The 21883-nt window shown below is 50.9% G+C and overlaps 2 protein-coding genes across 6 annotated transcripts; one reads left to right on the plus strand and one right to left on the minus strand.

Annotated features, from left to right (window-relative positions):
* The first annotated feature begins 5247 nt into the window (after window positions 1-5247).
* Window positions 5248-15373, plus strand: PLTP (phospholipid transfer protein). 3 transcript variants are annotated; one of them, XM_008571589.1, is made up of 16 exons: window positions 5248-5526; window positions 6141-6251; window positions 6338-6437; window positions 7043-7171; window positions 7465-7620; window positions 8643-8706; window positions 8797-8860; window positions 9614-9705; window positions 10795-10971; window positions 11062-11121; window positions 12371-12535; window positions 12629-12696; window positions 14128-14170; window positions 14272-14335; window positions 14422-14498; window positions 14935-15373. In XM_008571589.1, the coding sequence occupies exons 2-16, from the start codon at window positions 6152-6154 to the stop codon at window positions 15064-15066; spliced, it is 1491 nt and encodes a 496-aa protein (XP_008569811.1). In that variant the 5' UTR covers window positions 5248-5526; window positions 6141-6151; the 3' UTR covers window positions 15067-15373. The 3 variants fall into 3 exon arrangements, with proteins under 3 accessions (XP_008569811.1, XP_008569810.1, XP_008569812.1); XM_008571588.1 differs by lacking the exon at window positions 5248-5526 and having other exon boundaries at window positions 5984-6251; XM_008571590.1 differs by lacking the exon at window positions 5248-5526 and having other exon boundaries at window positions 6231-6251; window positions 6370-6437.
* CTSA (cathepsin A) lies at window positions 15187-21855 on the minus strand. 3 transcript variants are annotated; one of them, XM_008571584.1, is made up of 15 exons: window positions 21802-21855; window positions 21418-21599; window positions 21122-21233; window positions 20801-20851; window positions 20623-20709; window positions 20232-20387; window positions 19801-19892; window positions 19347-19431; window positions 18487-18578; window positions 18327-18405; window positions 18100-18242; window positions 17341-17416; window positions 16157-16246; window positions 15855-15959; window positions 15187-15632 (listed from the first exon to the last, which is right to left on the minus strand). In XM_008571584.1, exons 1-15 carry the CDS (start codon window positions 21853-21855, stop codon window positions 15549-15551), a joined length of 1488 nt encoding a protein of 495 aa, XP_008569806.1. In that variant the 3' UTR covers window positions 15187-15548. The 3 variants fall into 3 exon arrangements, with proteins under 3 accessions (XP_008569806.1, XP_008569807.1, XP_008569809.1); XM_008571585.1 differs by lacking the exon at window positions 21802-21855 and adding an exon at window positions 21756-21784; XM_008571587.1 differs by lacking the exons at window positions 19347-19431; window positions 19801-19892.
* Between the last annotated feature and the right edge of the window lie 28 nt (window positions 21856-21883).

Raw genomic sequence — 21883 nt, forward strand, 5'->3', positions numbered from 1 at the left:
AAAATGCTCAACATCACTAATCATCAGGGAAATGCAAATTCAAACCACACTGAGATATCATCTCACCCCAGTTAGACTGGCTATGACCAAAAAGACAGAGAATAACAAATGCTGGCAAGGGTGTGGAGAGAAGGGAATACTCCTACACTGTTGGTGGGACTGTAAATTAGTACAACCACTATGGAAAACAGTATGGAGGTTTCTCAAACAACTACAGATAGATCTTCCATATGATCCAGCAATCCCACTTCTAGGTATATACCCAAAGGAATGGAAATCATCATGTTGAAGGGATACCTGCACTCCCATGTTTATTGCAGCTCTGTTCACAATAGCCGAGATATGGAACCAACCTAAATGTCCATTGACGGACAACTGGATAAGGAAAAGGTGGTATGTATACACCATGAAATACTACTCTGCCATAAAATAGAATGAAATTCTGCCATTTGCAGCAACATGGATGAGCTTATGAGAAACATAAGATGAGCTTATGAGAAACATGGAGAAACTTATGCTGAGTAAAATAAGCCAAGTACAGAGGAAAAAATACTGCATGTCCTCACTCATAAGTGGGAGCCAAGAAAGAAAGAAGGAAAGAAATACCAAAGTGGTGTGTTGGACTTGCAGAGGGAGAGAGTGTTGCAAAGTGAGGGGGGGAGTGGGGGAGGGAGATCGGAGATTAATTGGGTGGGGGACACAGAGAATAATTGCAATTAGTAGTAATGAGCATGCTGATAGTATTGATCTGGCCATCACATTGGGGGTGCCAGTCAGCTTTGTTCCCCATAAATATGCATAACCAATTAAAAAAAAAAAGCCATGGAAAGTCAGTCAACAGTTTTGCCCTGGCTGAATTCAGAAAGCCCTAGTCCTTTATTTTCCTTCTTCCCATTTGGCAAATGTCCAGCTCCTATGAGGAGTGTTTTGTTCGGCTGCATTCTGGAAATAGATGGTCATTTCACCTGTTTGGGGAGATGTAATCAGGATCTCCCTGGTCTGACATCTGCCCCCCTCCCCTCATGCCAACTGGGTCCCCTGTCACATGTTCCCAGGCACACCCATGCTGACCAACACAGGCACATAAGCGGTAGTGTCATGGGCGCAGGCAGGGTGAGAAGGAGGGGATCATTTCCTGAGGGATAGCTTGGGTGGGTGTTGGGGGTGGTAGAATAGTCAGGAGAGAAGATGGGCTGACGCAGCTTCTCCAAGCCATGCAGGGATCCAAACAAAACACAGCTGGAGACGGGGAGGGAGGAGGGAGCCAGGCTACCCACGTTGACATCTCGGGCAGAAATCCAACTTGGTATCCTGTGGTCAGTGGAGCCTGTGTTTACTTACTTGGACCAGTTTCTTCTTCCTGCTGCACCTCAGTTTCCCAATCTGAAAAACAGAGGCAATAATAGCTATCTCAAGGAATTGCTGTGAGGATTCAATGGGATGATTAAAAAAGAGACAAAAGAGTGGAGTAGTTAAGAGCATGGGCTCTGGAGCCAGATTGACTTGAAATAATTACTTAATCTCTCTGGGCCTCAGTTTCCTCATCTGTAAAATAGGGATGATGATACCTATTTAATAGAATGTTATGAGGTTTAAGTGAGTTAATATTTATAAAACCCCTTCTGCTTTTTAAGCATCTAGTTATTATAATAATCAGCCATTTATTGAGCCCCTTGGTGTGCCAAGTACTAGGTTCAGCACTTTATATATTTTATCACATTAAATCCTCACTGCTACCAGCCAGCTGCCAAAAAACAAACAAACAAACAAACAAAAAACCCACAAAACAAAACAAAAAAATCCTCACTGCCACCCAGTGATGTAGGCAGGTATTAGATCATTCCCATTACAGATGTGGAAACAGGCTCAGAAAGAGATTTACTTTTTTATTTCCTCTGGAACAGGGGTTGGAAAACTATGGCCCGTGTGCTAAATCCAGTGAGCGCCTATTCATATACATATTGTTTATGGCTCCTTTCTTGCTGCAATGGTAGAGTTGAGCAGCTGCAATAGAGACCACATGACATGCAAAGCTTAAAATATGTACTATCTGGCCCTTTACAGGAAAAGCTTGTTGACATCAGTTCTCGAAAAAGGCAGAAGCAAGATTTGAACCAGGCCTGTCTGGATCCAAAGCACTTAACTGCTGTGCTATTCTGGTTTTGTATAATATCTCTGTGCTGTGTGCACAATAGAAGCTAGAACAGCATTTCTTTCCTGTCTCTTTAAGTGCTGGGAAGCCTCCCCTTCCCACTTCAAAGCCAGGAGTGAAAGAGGGTAGGGATTTGGGGATTTTGATTTTTCCATCCGTCAAGCCAAGTGGTGAAGACTCAGGGAGTTGCCAAAGCCTGTCCTGGGCTGCACACCTGCCAGTATCACTCTTAAGTGTGAGGGTTGAGGGTACAACAGGTTTTGGGGTAAAAGGGAAACCCATGTAAAGGAGAAGGGCAGGCTGAGTCGGCAAGTCCCTGGAATCACGATCAGTGACTGCAACTTCTCCTCCCCCACCCCAGGTCAGGGCAGTGTTTAGCATCAGTTAAACTGAGGCTAACAAGGTACATGAGTTGATAAAGGATCCTAAGGTGGTATAGGTATCGCCTGTTTCCCAGGAATGGTTCCAAACCCGTTTAATCACTCAGCAAATATTTACTCAGTACTCACTATGTGCCAGGCACTGCTCTAGGCACTAGGGACACAGTGTTGAACAAAATTCCAGCTCTCATGGAGACAGACAATCAAATAAATATGCAAGAAAATATTAAAGGGTCATAACATCTATAAAGACAATAAGCCAGGCTGATGCGACTAAGGGTAACTGCTAGACAGGCAGGGAAGGAGGCCGTCTCAGAATAAGCACTATTTCAACTGAGACAAGAATGACAAGAAGCTCACTATGGGAAGATCAGGTGGAAAAGCATTCCAGGCAGAGGGAACAGCAAATGTGAAGGCCCTGAGCAAGAATTTGCATGTTCAAGGAGCAGAAAGGCCAGTACCGCTGGAGCAGAATGAAAAAGGGTGAGGGAGGTGAGAGAGGCCCCATCACATGGGGCCTGGAAATCAGGTCATGGAAGCAGGAGTTTATTCCCAGTGTGATGAAAAGCCAATGATGGCTGATAATGGTACTGACTGTAGCTAATATTTTTTGAGCACTTACTAAATGCCAAGTGCTTATTGAACTCTTTCAATCCATTAACTCATTTAATCCTCACAAACAACCCTAGAAGGGAGGTACCTGAGGCCCAGAGAGGTTAAACCACTGGCCCAAGTTCATATAGCTACATTTAGAGCTCATTGGGGCTGTTGTGGGGACAATGAATTGCAGGAGACAAGATCCTGTAAGAAATAAAAATTATAGGGCCGACCTGTGGCTCACTCGGGAGAGTGCGGTGCTGATAACACCAAGGCCACGGGTTCGGATCCCATATAGGGATGGCTGGTTTGCTCACTGGGTGAGCGTGGTGCTGACAACACCAAGTCAAGGGTTAAGATCCCCTTACCGGTCATCTTTAAAAAAAAAAAAAAAAGAAATAAAAATTATAGGGCCGACCTGTGGCTCACTCGGGAGAGTGCGGTGCTGATAACACCAAGGCCACGGGTTCGGATCCCATATAGGGATGGCTGGTTTGCTCACTGGGTGAGCGTGGTGCTGACAACACCAAGTCAAGGGTTAAGATCCCCTTACCGGTCATCTTTAAAAAAAAAAAAAAAAAAGAAATAAAAATTATACAAAGATGGGATTTGCATTTCTGTTGAGAGGAAAGAAAACTAACATCCACCAGATTTTCTGCTTGAGCCAGGTTCCTTCTGGGAAGGTTACTGGAGTTCAAAGGCACATAAAACACTTCCTCCTCTGGATACCCTTAGAACTTTCTCTTTCCCCTCATCCACCCTTTCTGCCTTGTTTGCTTGTGGTTTGTGCCCCTAATCATAATAGCTAGATAGCATTCATTTGGAACTAATGGTGTGCCATGTACCATGCCCGGCACATGCACTGTGCTCATTTAATTTATCTGTACAATAAACCTAAATTATTGTTTCCATTTTAGGATGAGGAAATTAAGGCTCACAGTGCTTAAGTAAGGGTCCAAGTTCATCAAAGTCATATACCTGAACACCTAAGAATTTTTTGGCAGCTGGCTGGTAAGGTGATACAACCCTCGACCTTGGTGTTATAACACTGCACTGTAACCAACTGCACTAACTTGCCAACCCGTCTAAGAATTGAAAGCCTAGGATGTGTGGGCTGGCCGGTTAACTCACTTTGTTAGAGCACAGCCTTACAACACCAGGGTTACTGGTTCAGATCCCCAGCCCCGCCAGCTGCCAAGAAAAAAGCCTTGGATGTGAACTCTGGTTTGTCAGACACAAGAGTCTAAGCACATAACTACTGGGCTATGAAACTTACCTCCCACTCTTCCATCAACAGTCTATGGGTACTCAGCAGTCACAGAATTGCCTCAACCTCTAGTTTTCTGCTAACTAGGGTTCGTAATAGTGCCAGCCTCACTGGTTGTTAAGAAGGTTAAATAAGTTAACCTAGATCTAAGGTGACTGACCATCCTGGTTTGCATGCGACTGAGTGAGTTCCCAGGAACAGTTTCAAAACCAGGAAAGTCCAGGGCAAATCAGGACAAATCAGTCATCCTACTTAGATGAGTGCTTGCTGTTAAGTACATGCTCAATAAACATCGTTATTGCTTCCCCTTTCCTCTCCTCATCCATTTGACAAGAAAAAGGTTAGGAAGTTCCTACTCTGTGCCCTGTGGGAGGAGCTGGGAATCCTATGGGCAGTGAATGGGGGGTACTATGCTGAGCACCTAGCTCTAAGGTCTCACAAAAAAATCCAGTGTCGTGTCCTCCTGGGCTGATAGCACTTGCTTGGACTTGTTTTCCCAAGTGGATAAGGTCTCTGGGCCCTTAAGGTCCCTATGTAATGACATACAGATAGTTGTGAAGCCCCATAGAGAAGTCAAGCAAAGAGATGTCTTCAGATGATTGCGAGTGGAGGGAAAGGGAAAAAAAATGTGCGTTGGGCATTGACTACGTGCCTTGTTCTGGGTTGCAATAAAGGCCTAAGGGGTAGTGCCCATCATCTTGCATATTTTGCTGCATGAAGAAAGTGATGCTCAGTGACCCAAGTGACGTGACTTAGCCAGGATCATGCAGGAAGAGGTGGATAATTGAAATTTGAGCCAAGGTCCCAGCGAAGCTGAGATTGTTGGGACTGAGTGGGCCGACTCCTGCACCTCCCTCCCTCTTGCTAGGCTTGGGTCCCCCACTTGTTTCGACAACGGCTGGGCTTGTCACGGGGCTCCGTACAACCCTCTCCACCCTCTTGGCTGCCAGCGTCCCGCCCCTTCCCCTCCCAGCCCCGAAGGAGGAGGGGAGAGCGGGAAAGAAGAGGGGGGTCCGGGAGGCCCGGCTTTATAAAGGCGCTGGAACAGCGCTGCCCGCCAGACCCCGCCGCCATCCTCTGCGCTGCCCGACTCCCCACGTGACCGCGCCGCCTCCCAGTTCCACAGCTGAGTGAGTTGGGGAGCGTCCCCATCCCATCCCCAGACCCTCACCCAGCCGCGTGGGGCACTGAAACGGGGGGTGGGGACGACAGCAGATGAAGGAGGTCGCTGAGATGGGGGGCACTAGGAAGAATCCTTAATGAGAGGGATTTAAGACCCGGGGAAGTCGGGAGGCCCGGGAAACCTCAATCCGGCCGGCCACCCGCTCTGCTCCCCGGGCGCGGGCCTGGGAGACCGCAAACTAACCCCAGGAATGCGCGTGCAGTCGTTGCCATGGCAACGAGCAAGCCTGCGCCCGCCCATCGCTAAAAGAAAGGGGAGGTTGTTGGGGGGGGGAGGCAGCGCTGGTTTCCAGGGGGTCCAAACTCATCACGCGGCAGTCGCACGAGGGAACCGAGGACGTCCCCTCCCCCATGCCCCAAATCCTCTGGGAGCCAGAGAGCAAGTAGCATAGCCTCTTTGAGCCTCAGTTTCCGCATCTGCCAAATGGAGGCAAGATTATTGGTTCCAAGTTCCCCGAAGAGTTATCTGGAGGGTAGCGATCTGGACCAGTCCCCTGTTCTGGTTGGGCGTCCAAGGAGTGGGTTTTAGCGGCCTGGATGACTCCCGCGACCCCTCCCACAGGCCTGCTCGCCATGGTCCTCTTCGGGGCCCTCTTCCTAGCGCTGCTGGTAGGCGCTCACGCGGAGCTCCCGGGCTGCAAGATCCGCATCACCTCCAAGGCTCTGGAGCTGGGTAAGGCGCGGGGGCGGGCACGGCAGATGGCTTTGGGGTCGCCCCAGCAGTGAGCGCGGGAGCTGAGGGTTTTGCTGTTGCCTCAGTGAAGAAGGAGGGGCTGCTCTTTCTGGAGCAGGAGCTGGAGACCATTACCATTCCGGACCTGCGGGGCAGAGAGGGCCAATTCTACTACAACATCTCTGAGTAAGTGAGGGATCCCAGCGGGGCTTCGGGACCCTGGGCGGGGCCTCGAAGGTGAAGGCAGGGCCTAAGAAATACGTATAGTCTCCAGAGACTGGATGGCTGAGTGGAATGGGGCGGGACTTAAGAAGCTGGATGGGACCAAAAAGACTGCTACGGTCTCAGCATAGGCGGGACCAGGCAGGTGGGCGTGTCCTAGAAATATATCTGGGACCAAGAAGGAAGCAGGACTGATGGAATTGAGTGGCCAAAGAGCACCGGGGGGATTAGGATATGGGGCGGAGCTTAGGTGATGGAGGCAAAATTTAAAGACCAGATCTAGCAACCCCAAGGTGTGGAAGGGCAGAGGGTACAAGCCACAAGACTTCTAATAGATGGAGTGAAGCTCCCTTTTAACACTTGCGACAGGAGGCACTAATATCTGAGCCACCCAAGTCCAGGTTTGAGCCACCCAAATCCACGTTGGGCACTTGAGGGGCAATGGAAGAATTCATTTCAACCACCCCAGCTTCCTCAGGCCTGGACCGGAAGAGGAAGGAATGAATTTCCTGTGGTTGGGTGGCGTCCTCTCTTCTTGACCCTGTGTCTGATTCTGAGGCTTCCCACAGGGTGAAGGTCACGGAGCTGCAGCTGACGTCCTCTGAGCTCCATTTTCTGCCGCAGCAGGAGCTGATGCTACAAATCACCAATGCTTCCTTGGGGCTGCGCTTCCGGAGACAGCTTCTCTACTGGATCTTGTGAGGACCTGGCATCTTCAGGGGAATGGAGGGTGGGTCAGGAGGACTAGGGGTGCTGTTGGGCTGTGAGCAATCCCCTAGAACCTTCTGAGTTTCAGTTTCTTCATTTGTACAATAGGAATAATCATACCCACTTCACAAGGGTTGGTAGGAGGGTTTGGTAGAATGTCTGATAAACTGCACAGAGGTGAAGCCTTAAGGGCTATCATGATGAATGCGGGCAGGAAGGCGGGCAATGAAGACAATTAAGCTCCCAGAAGGGGTAAACGTTAACACACCCCCACCCCCGGTAGCTATGATGGGGGTTATATCAACGCCTCGGCCGAGGGTGTGTCCATCCGCACCGCTCTGCAGCTCTCCCGGGATCCCAATGGCCGGATGAAAGTGTCCAATGTCTCCTGCCAGGCCTCTGTCACCAGAATGCACGCAGCCTTTGGAGGCACCTTCAGGTAAGCTCCATCCCCAATCCTAGTGCACCCCCTTTGAGCCCCACAGCCTATTTTCCAGGTGCAATGCAAAGTGCACAGGATTGGCAGTCAGACCAACTGGGTGCAAATCTCAGCTCCACCTCTTCCTGGCCGTGTGAACTTGGGCATGTCACTGAAGATCGGTGCCTCAACTTCCTCATTAGTAAAATGGGGATGATTATAGAATCTATTTTATAAGATCATTGTGAGGATTATTTGTGTTAATATGTGCAGCAATATTTAGAATAGTACCTGGCATATGATAAATGCTTACCTAAGTCTAGCCACTTGGATAAGAGTAGTTGTGAGGATTAGTATGCACAGTTAGGCATGTAATGGGTTCTCAAGAATTGGTAGCTACTAATAATGATAAAAATAATAACATAACTCCAGGTTCTGGGCTGAAAAGGGGACTTAGTGCTGGTTTTGGAAGAGGGTGAGAGAGAGAAGATGGTGTGATTTATCATCTGATGTTGGTATACTGTCAGTTTTTTTTTTTCCGATTCAGCAAAGGAAGTGTATGCCAGGCTCTGAGGATTCAGAAAGGAGCTTGGAGCCTAGCTGGAGGGGCAAAACATTTGTCATTGGGGCCTTTAGAAAGGGACCAAGAAAGTACTCTGGGGATTCAGAAGAAGGTGATCTGGGACGACTGCCTGGAAGAGGAAGCATCTGAGCCCAGATTGGGGGAAATACGGGGTGGGAGCCCTGAGGATGGAAGGGAGGGCATCAGGATTTGGGGATGCTAAGAGCAGGTTTGAGCAACTGTGGGGGATTCATTTGGCTGGTAGGGGCAGGGAGTAGTGGAAGAGGTCTTGAGAATCAGGCTGGAGAGGATTTGGGCCTGGATCTTGGAAAACCTTCGTGGAAGAGCTGATAATTCAGGCTGAAGCTGAGGAATTCCACCCCCTCTCCCCCAATCTTTCTCTGGTCACTGTGATTTCTCCTGGGTCTGGATTGGGGTAGGGGCAGGGTCTGGGCTCACCTGGCCTCTCCTCTCTTTGCAGGAAGGTGTATGACTTTCTTTCCACATTCATCACGTCAGGGATGCGCTTCCTCCTCAATCAACAGGTGTGGGCAGTGGCAGGTTGGGGGGTGGGGTGCAGCAGGGGTGGGCCTGCCCCCTTTGAGAAAGCCCTGACTCTGGCCTCCACCTCACAGATCTGCCCTGTGCTGTACCATGCAGGGACTGTCCTGCTCAACTCCCTCCTGGACACCGTGCCTGGTGAGTTGGTGCCAGTGGGGATAGGCTCTCTGGGCCAATCCCTGGAGTTGGTGTGGGGGTGAGGGGGAGGCTGACTGTGGAGCTGTCATGCAGCATCTCGGAGTAGGCCCCTTCCAAGTCCTCCTTGTGAACAGTTCTGGGTTCAAATGTGGACTTTGCTGCTGACTTGTGTGTGACCTTAGGTAAGTACGCACTTTTCTCTGGGTCTTGATTTCCTCACTTGGCTGGCAATGCCTTCTCCCTGGGGTTGCTGAGAGGATTATCTGAGGGGATGGTTGTCAAGGTCCTCAATATGTGCTTGCTGATCATTAGGTCCCAATTTGCCTTCATCACTTGACACTTAATAGGTGCTCAATTAACATGAATTCCCTTTTCCTAGGCTGTGACCTCTGTTTACTGTGGGGCAAAGAACTTGTCCCATCACACCCAACACACAGGGCATGGGAAGGGAAGGAGGAAGCAGGGAAAACCAAAAAGAGAAAGGAATCCCTTGCCGTCTTGTTTAGTGATTTGATGAAACCCCTCTAGTAGTAATAATAGTAGTAGTAGTAGTAATAAAAATATTAGGTAACATTATTGAGCACTTAATACACACCAGGCCCTAACTGCTTTCCACGTAAAACTAATTTGATCCTCATAACAACCCTATGAGGGAGGTATCATCATTTTATGGAGGAGACACTGAAGCCCAGAGAGGTTGAGCAACTTGCCTGACATCACACAGCTTTGAATGACTTGAGCCCCTCCCTGCAGTACGCAGTTCTGTGGATGAGCTTGTTGGCATTGACTACTCCCTGCTGAAGGATCCTGTGGCTTCCACCAGCAATCTGGACATGGACTTCAGGGTGAGCTGCTTGGGCTGGTGTATGTGTGACCGCTGGCTTCCTGACCAGACTCCCTCCTCCTCCCCTAAGTTGCTAGTTGTATCTTCTTAAAGCACAGCTCTGATGAGGCCACTCTTATTACTGAGAATGCTGTTGCTACAGAATTAGGTTCAGCCTCTGGGTCTGGCATTTGGGCCTATTAATCTTTTTTTTGTGTGTGTGGCTGGCCAGTAACAGGAATCGAACCCTGGACTTGGTGCTATCAGCACCATGCTCTAACCATCTGAGCTAACAGGCTAGGCCACCTGTTAATCTTGTCTGGCCCCCCCCCCCTTTCTAACTTCATCTTGTTTTTCTGCAAACTGTTCTTTGCCAAATACACCCCTCGCTTCCCACCTCAGGGCCTTTGCTCATGCCTCGCCTTCCCCACCTCTCCTGGAGGAGGTGGAAATAAAGCTCTATGCACGTAATCTCATCTCATCCTCTCACTAACACTGTCCTCATTTTAGCGATGTGGAGACTTACTCAGAGAGGTGACATCACTTGCCCAAGGCCACATAGCTAGTATGTAGCCACTACCTTTGCTCCTCCCAGAGGAGTGTAGCAGAGTTTCAGAGCACAGACGAGCTAGAATGCCTGAAGTTCAGCTCCTGGCTCTGCCCCTGCCAGCTGTGTGACCTGAAGTGCCTGTTTCCTAATATGTAAATGGAAATAATGCAGTAAGAAAACATACCTCATAGGGTTGTCACATGGATTAAAGAAGGTGATCTATGTAAAGGGCTTAAAGAGTGCCTGGCATAGAATAATTACTATGTATATGTAGACGGTAGCTATTATTACTGCCATCTAGCTTTCATGGCCCACTCAAATGCCACCTCTTCTTTGAAGCCTTTCCTGATCCTCCCTTCTCCAGCCTGATGGATTGCTCCCTCGTAGCACTCCAGCTGCCCTCCTTCCAATGCCTTTTAAGTGATGTGCTTGTGAGTCCTCCAAGAGCAGCAGCTTGGTCCGACTCTCTACAGTGCCTAGCATGGTGCTGAGAAGCATCTGCTGTCAGTCTGGGTGCCAGGCCTGTCTGCCTTGACCCTGACCCTGATCCCCCAACCCCAGGGGTCCTTCTTCCCCCTGGCCGAGGGGAACTGGAGCCTCCCCAACCGGGCTGTGGAGCCCCAGCTGCAGGAGGAGGAACGGATGGTGTACGTGGCCTTCTCTGAGTTCTTCTTTGACTCTGCTATGGAAAGCTACTTCCGGGCGGGGGCCCTGCAGCTGTCACTGGTGGGGGACAAGGTATGCCAGGGCCTGTTTGTGGGATGGGCAAGAGGGGGCCCATGATGGAGCTCCTGATGACCCTGCCTCACTCCCAATTTCACTGTTCAGGTTCCCCACGATCTGGACATGCTGCTGAGGGCCACCTACTTTGGGAGCATCGTCCTACTGGTGAGCATTGGTGGGAGGTAGGGATCTGGTCAGGGTTGGGGGATACGCGACCTACACATCAGTGAGGGGACCAGTGGGTTGCAGGTGAAGGCCCCCAGTGGCAGCCATGTAGGAGACAGAAGGCCTGGCCTCTTACCTGTGGCCTGGTCCCCTTACCTTGCCACACCTGTTTCCAAGTCTATGAAAGTAGGTTGTTACTTCCCACTCTGTCTCCTTCACAGAGCTGTTGTGAGGATGGTAGAGAACCCGAGCTTGGCAAATATAGGAGCTTTAATAATGATTAATGTATTCTTCTCTTATTTCCTTTGTTTGATGGGGAGAGGCATGGGAGTTAAAAATTTTTGAAAAAATACTTGCTATCATTAAAGGACATGTCCTTGGTTCAATTTTGTAAATGATAGAGCAGGAATTTGAACCTGGATTTGAATCTGTGTAATTCCAGGTCACACTTGCTTTCTCCTCTGCACTACATGGCCTCACGAGGTTGTCATGAGAAAGAAATGAATTAGTACATGTAAAGTAATCAGAACAGCAACTGATACAGAATAAGTGCTAAGTTAGCACTAGCTGCTATTATTATTGCCATTGTCATCATCAAACTTATAGCCAAAAAGAAAAAAAAAAACACTTGTTGCCAAGCAGTTAAGAGCATGGACTCTATTGCTAGACTGCCTGGGTTCGAATCCCAGTTCTGCAAATGAGTAACTACATAAGTTACTTAATCTTTCTGTGCCTCAATGTCCCCATCTCAAAAAAGGAGATAGCAAGAACAAAAAAGAAAGAATAAAAAAAAGAGAGAGAAAAGAAAAATGGGGATAACAATAATACCTGACTCACATGGTTGTTATGAGGTTTAAATGAGCTAACATATGCCGTGAAGAGTAAGCCCTTGAACGTGATAGGATTCCTTCGCTGCCTGCAGGAGAAATAGCACAACAGTTTAGAGAAAGGAGATGTGGCAAAGGGCTGGGACATTAATGCAGAAAGGCTGTCCCTGAGGAGTCTGGATTGGAGATGACTCTGAATATTGAGGAGAATTTAGGAAAGCAGAAGGAGAAGGAAGGAGGCTTTGTGTGGGCAAAGGCACAAGGCTGGACCCAGATCTGAAGGGTCGTGGAAGCCAAACTTGTCTTTGTATTTGCAATCTCTGGGCTCAGAGGGCAGAGACTGAGTCACACTTCCTTTCCCTTCCACCCTGGGGACTGATGAGGGAACAGAGCCCTGACTGCCCTCCCTACTCTGTCCGCAGAGCCCGGCAGTGATTGACTCTCCACTGAAGCTGGAGCTGCAGGCCACAGCCCCTCCACGCTGCACCATCAAGCCCTCGGGCACCACCATCTCCGTCACTGCCAGTGTCACCATCGCCCTGGTTCCACCTGACCAGCCCGAAGTCCAGCTGTCCAGCATGATCATGGTGTGGGCCCCAGAGTGGGGGCTGCCAGGAGTCAGGGAGAACTGGGCTGTAGACCTTTCGGGTCCATAACACCCCCTCCCCACCTTCCCACAGGATGCCCGACTCAGCGCCAAGATGGCTCTCCGGGGGAAGGCTCTGCGCACGCAGCTGGACCTGCGCAGGTATGCAGATGGCCGAGGATCCTGAGCAAGTCCCTAACCCCTCTGTGCCTCAATGTCACCAGGATAACCACACCTGCCCAAAAGAACACTGGAGCTAAAAGTCAGTCATACCTATAAGTCTCTGGAGAGCTGGTGTCTGTCTTTGCTAATGTGTACAAAAGTGCGTTATTAAAGTGTAACTCCTCTGCGTTCTCTCACCACCCAGAGGCAGACAGAGCAGGTATTAAGAGAGACAAGGGAATGGGTCCAGCAAGGTTAAATGACATGCCCACAGTCACACAGCAGAGGATAAGAGTGGGGGTTTCAGCAGAAACCTCAGCACAGCATAGCTTTGTGATCTTGAGGCAAGTTATTTTATCTTTCTAAGCCTCTTTTTCTTATTATTATAAATACCAGTAAAAGGAGCATCTACTTTCAAGGGCTGTGCTGTCCGATATGGTAGACTCTAGCCACATGTGACCATTTACACTTAAATTAATTATAGGGCTGGCCAGTTAGCTCAGTTGGCTAGAGCACAGCCTTTTAACATCAAGGTCATGGGTTTGGATCCCCAAAACAGCCAGCCACAAAAAACAAAACAAAAAAATTAATTATAATTAAATAATTCCTCAGTTGCACTAAGCCACATTTCATTGTCATATTTAGCTTGTGGCTACCACAGTGGACAATACAGATACAGAACATTTCACAGAAAGTTCTATTGGACAGTGCTATTCTATGGAGTTAAATGAGAATATGCAGGGTAGTAAAGAGCCTAGATTCTAGAGGCAGGTTCTGACAACAGCTGTGTGACCGTAGGCAAATTATTTAACCTCTCTGGGCCTCATTTACCTTATCTATAAAGTACAAATCATAGTGCCTACTTCTCAGGGTTGTTATGAAGACTAAATCAGTTGGTATTTTAAAAAAAAAATTTTTTTTCTTTTAAAAATGACCGGTAAGGGGATCTTAACCCTTGGCTTGGTGTTGTCAGCACCACGCTCACCCAGTGAGCGAACCGGCCATCCCTATGTGGGACCTGAACCCGTGGCCTTGGTGTTATCAGCACCACACTCTCCTGAGTGAGCCATGGGCCGGCCCCTAAAATATTTTAATAATATTTAACTTTTTGTTAACAGGCATAGTATCTGACAGGGAGTAAACCCTGTGAGTTTTGTTAAGTAAAACAATACCCGCAAAGCTACTAGAAGCCTGGCATATACAAGTGCTCAACAAATGGAAAGTAGCAGACTTGGGGAAAAGGAGACCCAAAGAGGGAGACATGACTCACCCAAGGATACACACCTGGAAAGTGGTAGCACCACCTGGACAGGTGTATAGATGGGACATCAAAGACTGAAACTCAGGGACCTCTGGTGGGTAGGCCTCTGTGGCCTGAGGAAGGGGGAAGTTCCAGGCTTCATGCCCACTGGGCTCTTTTCTTTCCTGCAGGTTCCGAATCTACTCAAACCAGTCTGCACTGGAGTCTCTGGCAGTGAGTTGGAAATGGTGGGTAGGCCAGGGCTGGGGTTAGGAGTGGGTAGCTAAGGTGAGCCCACCACTTGCTGCCCTGTCTTTACCCCTCCTCCCTCCCAGCTGATCCCGCTGCAGGCTCCTCTGAAGACCATGCTACAGATTGGGGTGATGCCCATGCTTAATGGTAGGGTTGGGGGTTGTGAGGAGGGAAGAGTAAAGGCGGGGGGGAGCTGGGTGGGCCCAGACCAAGCCAACTGCTCCCACCCACAGAGCGGACCTGGCGTGGTGTGCAGATCCCGCTACCTGAGGGTATCAACTTTGTTCGCGAGGTGGTGATGAACCATGCGGTGAGTGGCGGCATGATGCGTAAGCAGGGCAGAGCCTTCTCTATAGCTCCCCAGTACCCTCCATGACTTGACCCCAGCTCCTCCCTTACCAATTGCCCCTCCCATTTTAATCTGACATCATACTCTTCCAGCCCTTTCCACAGGCCATGACTTCTTGGAACACTCTTCTCCAATATCATCCCAACACCTGCTAATCTTTTGGGTTTTAGCTAGGTGATTACCTCCTCCAGGAAGCCCTCCCTGATGCCCAGTCTCTGCTCCTACGGTCTCTGTTTTAACACCCTTGACATGGAATTATGAGAACTGCTTTGCTGCTCCATCTCTCCCACTAGATTGAGAACTCTTCAAGGCCAAGAACTCTGTCTCTTTCTCTCTAAACTCTGGCCTTGGTAACTGAATGAATAGATAAGACTTCCCTCTCTGCCCCACTGCACAGGGCTTCCTCACCATCGGGGCTGACCTCCACTTTGCCAAAGGGCTGCGAGAAGTGATTGAGAAGAATCGGCCTGCCAACGCCAGGGACCCTTGGCCATCTAGTGCCCCCCCGTCCTCCACAGCAGCTGTGTGAACCCTCAGTCCCTACCCTGACGGCTGCCATTCAGGATTCCAGCCCCTCTTAACCCCTTCCTCTCCCCCATCGCAGTCTGTACTGTCCCTGCTAACCCCCAGTGCCACAGAGAAGACGGGGTTTGAAGCTGTACTCAATTTAATTCCATTATCAGTCAATCCATCGATTAGTCTGTCCACTCCCCCCAACCCTGAGGGGCTGTCCTGAGCTGCTCTGTTGGGTTCCTGGGATAGGATCAGTGCACCAGGGCATTCTTTAAGCAACGAGGGGCCAGGGACTGCTGTGGGAATAAAGTGCTAACTTGCCCATAGGCTGTCTGTGAGGCACTGAGGCCCAGTCTGGGGTGCATGGGGCTGTGGGAAGTGGAGGGGCAGTTCTGAGGGCAGGGACCTGCCCCGCAGGTGCATTTTCTATAAAGAAGGACATTCCTCCTAGGAGGAGAGGTGCTCAATCAGGAAGTGGGGAGCTGGTCCCTGTCCTCATCAGTATGGCTCCTTGTTGAGGAAGCGGGAGAACATGGTGAAAGCAGCTTCAGGCTTGTCGGTGGGGACCATGTGTCCGGCGCCCTGAGAGGCAAAGCTTTGTAAGATTCTGACCCTCACCCTTCCTTCCCTATGGAACCCCCCACCCCAGGCACTTCCTTCCAAGCCTTTTATTCTTCCTACCTGCCCTGCCCCCCAAAATTTGCCCTTACAGGGGCCAGATGGTAACCCAGCATAAAAGAAAGCTGGAGGGAAAGGCTAGGTGGGCACTGGCCTCAGTCATCCCTCCCCAGGCCCAGGCCCTACCTTGATAGTGAGAAAGGCAATGTGGGAGAACTCCTTCACGAAGCCAGCGATCTGCTCCCCGCTCTCCCCGTAGTTCACTAGCCAGGGCCGGCGCTGCACCTCCATCTGCCCCACAGGAAAGACACCAGCCTACAGCAACCCCATCATCCCTCCTCACAGCTGCCAGCAAGACCTCAGAGACTGGGAACTACTCTGCAGGTTTGCCCTCTGTTGGCCAGAGCCAAGCAGCCAACCACTCCTAGGGTCAACCGCCAGCTACCCCTACACCCAGCCTTATCCAGGGTCAGGAATCCCTGCCTTACCTTCTGGTTAAGGGAATCCACAAACCACTCATCTCCCATGAAATTGCAGGCCATGTCCACATCTCCATTGTATATTAGGATCTTGTATCTCTAGAGCAGAAGAGGTGGAAAAATGAGGGGTCTGGTACAAGCCCAGACTCCAGCCCTTCCCCTGTTTGAGCCCTACCCTTCAGGGATTCAAGAGGTCCAGCCAAATGGTATGAACCAGGAAATTCTCATGTTTTCTGGCTGTTTACTACATGTCCAGTGCTCTAATGAACGCTTTACTTAGTAAGGTAGATACCATTATTTATTTATTTATTTATTTATTTTTTCCTTTTTGTCTTTTTTCGTGTCCGGCAACGGATCGCAACCCTCAGTGTTGCCCCTGTACCGGACCAGGACCGGCAACGGGATCGCAACCCTCGGTGTTGCTCCCACACCTCGCTCAGCCAGTGAGCGGGAACCGGTCTGTATGTGGGATCCGAACCCTCGGCGGGAGCGCCGCCACACTCCCAAGCGGCGCACTGTAGCAGTGCGCCACCGGGCCAGCCCTAGATACCATTATTATCCCCATTTTACAGATGGGGAAACTGAGGCTCAAGGCATTTAAGAAACTTGCCCAGGGTCACATGGTTAGTAAAGGGACTTGCACCCAGGTATTCTTACTCCAGAGCCCATGCTCTTAACCACTGTGTTAACCTGGCTCTGCCAGTGCTTCCTCCATGACCCTGGACAAAGTTCTCTCCCAAGCTGGTCCTCCATTTGCCCATTGTGACATGATCCAATAAGCTCTTCTCACTCTAAAGTCTCCTTGGCAGACCCCTTGGTCTCCTACAGCAGAGCAGCATGGAATGGGGACAAGCCTGGATTCAAATCCTGACCCTGCCAACCACAGGACCTTGGGCAAGTAATTTCACCTCTTAGAGTTCTGGCTTCTCATGTCCTGAGGTGGGTTGTAAAGGGGCCCCCTGAAGGGGTAGCCTTTAGAGTGAGAAGAGCTTGTTGGATCATGTCACAATGGGCAAATGGAGGACCAGCTTGGGAGAGAGCTTTGTCCAGGGTCATATAGGAGGCACTGGCAGAGCTGTTAGGTTAGGACCAGGTTAGCACAGTGGTTAAGAGCATGGGCTCTGGAGTAAGAATGCTGTACTACTCCAGGGTTGTAAGGCTGCTGGTGGATCCAGCTGTGCTGCCCCACTCACCTGTGAGGCAAGCAGCTTCAGGTACTGGGAGTTCATGTTTTGGTACAGACGGCGGTACTGTATATTCACCAGGAAGCTGCCGGGAGCACGTGGGCAGGCCCCAGGAAGACCAGGTAGAGGGGAAAAAGAGTCAACAGATTAGACCTTCTCTCCTATCCCCAAGCTCTAGCCTAGGAGGCAGACAGGGTTTCAGTCCCTCTTTGGGTATGTCACCTCTCTATGACTCACCTGGACGGGGGCTGGAATTCAGAGATCAAGCCACCCCCATTTAGAAATGTATAGGAACACTTTTTGGTTGTTACAATGACTGAGATGCAACTGGCATTTAGTGCCCAGGGGCAAGCAGGTGCCAGAGTCACAACATATAACAACAGGTTAGAGCGTGGGCACTGACCAATCAGAACAGAACTGAGTGGTCCGTGCTATGCCAGGCATCAGCCTTTTACTCATGGGGGTCATAGGAGATCTGAGCAGCTGTGGATTGTATTGGAGTGGGGGTTGGGACAGTATCTGTCTATTTACTAAATGCCATGGAAGTAATTGATATCAACAACCAGTGTGGCCATTTAAGAATGAATTGGCTGAATATCAATAAACTTAGGGGTCAGGGATGGTACAATCCTACACAACTTATTTTCATGCCCCAAACGCCCATTGTGCCCCCACTGAAACCCTAGCCAAAGGATCTCTGGGAACCTTTCGATGCCCACAAGCCCAACAGCCTGTCACCCCGAGCCCTGCATGTCCACAGAACCTCACTTGCACATGTCCCAGTGGGGCAGCTGCTCGGGGATGTGGAGGGCCTTCCGCACATAAGGGTTGTTGAGGTAGGTGGAGGCAGCTGTGGTGTTGGTGCAGGGAGGGTCCATGCGCACCCTGTCCCCAGAACGCAGCAGTAGTGCCTGAGGGGCACAGACAGAAAGTCAGGGTCTTTGCTTCCCTGCCTCACCCCATCCCACCTGGAGGAAGCCCGTGCCCTTGCACACCAGATGCCATGTTTTCTTGATTGGCAGGCGAGTGAAGATGTTGCCAAAATCCTGGACCACAAGTGTGTTCTCCTCATACCTGCAAGTAAAGTCGGGGGGATGGGTGCTGAGCCTCCAGACAGAACTGGGGTTGGCCCATGGGGCACACAGCAGCACCTACCTTAAATGGCCGGGCACCCCCCCAGCACATGGGGCATAGAGGTTGTAGATGTTGAGGCCGGAGTTGCTCACGATGCGGGACACTTCCTGAAGCTGCAATGAGACACCGAGCCACCATGCTTTACAGATCCCGGGCATCTCCATGACCTCACTAACTTGTCCCAATATTTACTGCTTTCCTACTTCACCTCTTGTCATCACCCTTCACCCCATGTTTTTCACAGGCAGGGCACCTGAGGCCCAGTGGAAGGAATCTTCCAGACCTGGGTCCATATCCTAGCACCACTCTTTCTAGCACTGTGACTTCAGGCAAGTGACTACAAAATCCCTGGCTTCATGTTTCCTCATCTCCCTTGAAGGAGAATCTTGAAGATTATTAAATAATCAGTATAGACATAGCTCAGCACAGGGCCCGGCCCATAGCAGGTGTTTGATAAATGTGAAGTCCTTTTCCCCTTGTAGGGGTAATAGGATTTGCCTAAAAAGTCAGTGGAAGTGGTGATAGTAGGAGTACACACATAGACAAGTGTCCCAGGGAAAAAATTGCTGAACGGTGCAGGATAGGAAAGCAATGGGAAATGAAGGAAAGGGAGTCCCCAAGAAGGGGATGTGGTCCTGTTCTCAGAATTAAGGGTACTAGGCCGGCCCGGTGGCACACTGCTACAGTGCGCCGCTTGGGAGCGCGGTGGCGCTCCCGCCGAGCGTTCGGATCCCACATACAGACCGGTTCCCGCTCACTGGCTGAGCGAGGTGCGGGTGCAACACCGAGGGTTGCGATCCCGTTGCCGGACACGAAAAAAGACAAAAAAAAAAAAAGAATTAAGGGTACTAGGATTGATGCAAAGTGGGGGAGAACCTCACACTGGTCACGCATTCCGGGTCTTTGCTGTCATAGAAGTTACACTTGTTTTGAGAGCAGCAGTGGGTCTGGAGGGAAGACCAGAGCCTGTAGAAGATCAGAGTGAAAAGTGCTTAGGCCCATGGTGGGCAGTGGGTGGGAACATTCCACCTGTAACCTCTTATCAGGACTTGACCCCAGGGGACTAGGCAAGATATCACAAGATGTGGCATGTAGGTCACCCAACCTAGCTCCCAAAGAAGCTGCCCCAGAGCCACATAGATAGCCCTCCTTACTCCCTTTAAATTCTGATATCTATTCTTTGGCCTTTTAGCACCAAATTCTCCCAGCTACCCCACCCCCACCTTCTGCTCATAAACCAGGGTGGGGCCTGGGATATCAAGTGCCTGGAGGACAGATCTGAGATTTCACGCCCCACCCCACCCTAGAGATTGCCCAACTGCCCCTCTCCTGTACCTGTTCCCCAGAAGGCCGTGGTAGTAGGCAAAATAGACCAAGGAGTTGTCATTCTGCTCATAGGAGGAGAGTCCATTGCCCACGGCCAGCCCCTGTGAAACACCCAGGGTGCTCAGATAATCTGGAGGTTGAGGAGGAGAAGCCTCTCTTGACCTACATTCAGACCTTCAGCAGTCCGGAAGCTGAAACCCAGGGTGGTTTGTGGGAGTGGATGGGTGGGGGATGCCATCCAATGTAAAGAACAGAGCTGGCAGCCTGGCAGGTGAGCTTCCTATTGTGGGAAGCACGCAGACTGAGACAGGGCAGCCAGTGGCACGGAGGTTATGGAGGAGGCTGAGTTGGATGGGGCTGCTGACCAGAATGACTTTGCTAACTGCAAGGCCACAGGTGGCCACAAGGTGCCTCCCTTCCCTCCCGCAGGGGCTCTGCACCTGAAGGTTTATGCTGGGATCCTGCATGACCAACACAGCCAGGGTGGGGATGTAGATGCCAGCATAGCTCTCTCCCGTCAGGAAAAATTTGTTGTTCTTGTACTCCGGAAAGAGGCGGAAGAAATCTTTAAGGGCCTCATAATTGCTCAGGGCAACCTGGGGATGACAGGATGGAGGGAACTGGGAGGCTTTGGTATTTGAGCTGGAAAGAACCTCAGAGATAATGACACCAACTCACACTGTTTGTAAAAGAGGAAGTGATTTGGCCATAACCATACCACACAGCTTGTGACAGCCAAAAAAAGGCTCTAAGGCCATGCTCTCTGTCCCCCATCATGCCACCTTTTATGAACCAGGGAGGTTGCAGTGGGTGGGCAGACACTAGACTCACCTCAGTGTCATTGGTCGCATAAGACTTGTCATCAGAGTAGGAGAAGCCCACCCCAGCTGGAGACTCAAGGTACAGCATGTTGGCAATCTAGAGGGGAGGAGGAAATGAGCTGAAGAGGGTCCCCAACCCTATCTAAGTGCCCAGTCACTCCCACAGGACCCGCAGCTCAAGGCTATACCAGGTTCCAAGAATAGGGATTGTACTCCAAGGTGACACCATCTGGCTGGATCTGAGGACAAAAGAGATGGCCGAGTAAGTCCCAAAGACCAAGTGGATGGAGGGAAAGAGCTAATCACTTACAAATGGGCAACCCCCCCCCCCTCCAGAGGTACAGATAAGTAAACCAATGGTACAGATGAAGAGATTAGGGCTTAGGAAGAGAGCTTTTTGGAAAAATGGCTGTCTTTTTCTCCCTCTTCCCCAGCCTTTTCCTCTGGGAATTTGCCCCTTCCCTCTCTCTCTGCTGAGTTAAGGGAGGAGAGAGCTGCTGTCCACTCACCAGGAAGGGACCGTGCTCTGTGAGTAACCCATCTAGGGAGCTGCAGCCAGGACCCCCGTTGAGCCAAAGCACTACAGGACTGTTCTCGGGATCCTTCTGGGACTCCACAAACCTGGGGGGTACGGGGTGGGTCAGGCAGGGTTGTTGCAGGTGGAGGGGCTCCTTCCAGCTCTTCCGGCTCCCAGGAGCCATCAGAGGTCTTCAGAAGTACCCCTTCCCGCCTCCCCCTCCTCTGGTCCCCCCGTGAGCTTCGCCGCACTCCTTCTCAACCCCGCCCTGGGAGGCAAGGCGCAGACCAGTAGTGGAGGTGCTTGGAGCCGGAACCTCTGAGGTGGCCGGAGAACTGGCGGAAAGACGGCTGCTTGGCCAACCCCGGGAGGCACTGGATCTCGTCCTGGGCGGGGGCTGCCTCGCCTCGGGGCGCCCAGGATACGAGCAGCAGTAGTAGAAACAGCGGCGACAGCGCGGCTCCGGCCATCTGCGGGAGGAAGCAGCGGGCGCCTGCTGTTTACGCGCTCTCGCTCCTCAGCGCTTCGGTGCAGCCCGCCCCTGGGGAGGAGCTGGCGGCGCATCTGCGAGGGAAGCCCCGGCCCCAGCCCCAGCTCCCACCCGCTGAGCCTCCTCCGCTGCGCACCGACCCGGGGCTCAGGGATCCCTTCCAGCCTCCGGAGTCCCCTCACCTCCGCTCCCCCGTGTCCGTGCTGTCCAGGAAGCTCCCGGAGACTGCAAGTCATGTGTACTCCGAGTCACGTGAGCTTCGGC

The sequence above is a fragment of the Galeopterus variegatus genome, unplaced genomic scaffold (genome assembly GCF_000696425.1).
Source record: "Galeopterus variegatus unplaced genomic scaffold, G_variegatus-3.0.2 Scaffold706, whole genome shotgun sequence".
Classification (NCBI taxonomy): Eukaryota; Metazoa; Chordata; class Mammalia; order Dermoptera; family Cynocephalidae; genus Galeopterus; species Galeopterus variegatus.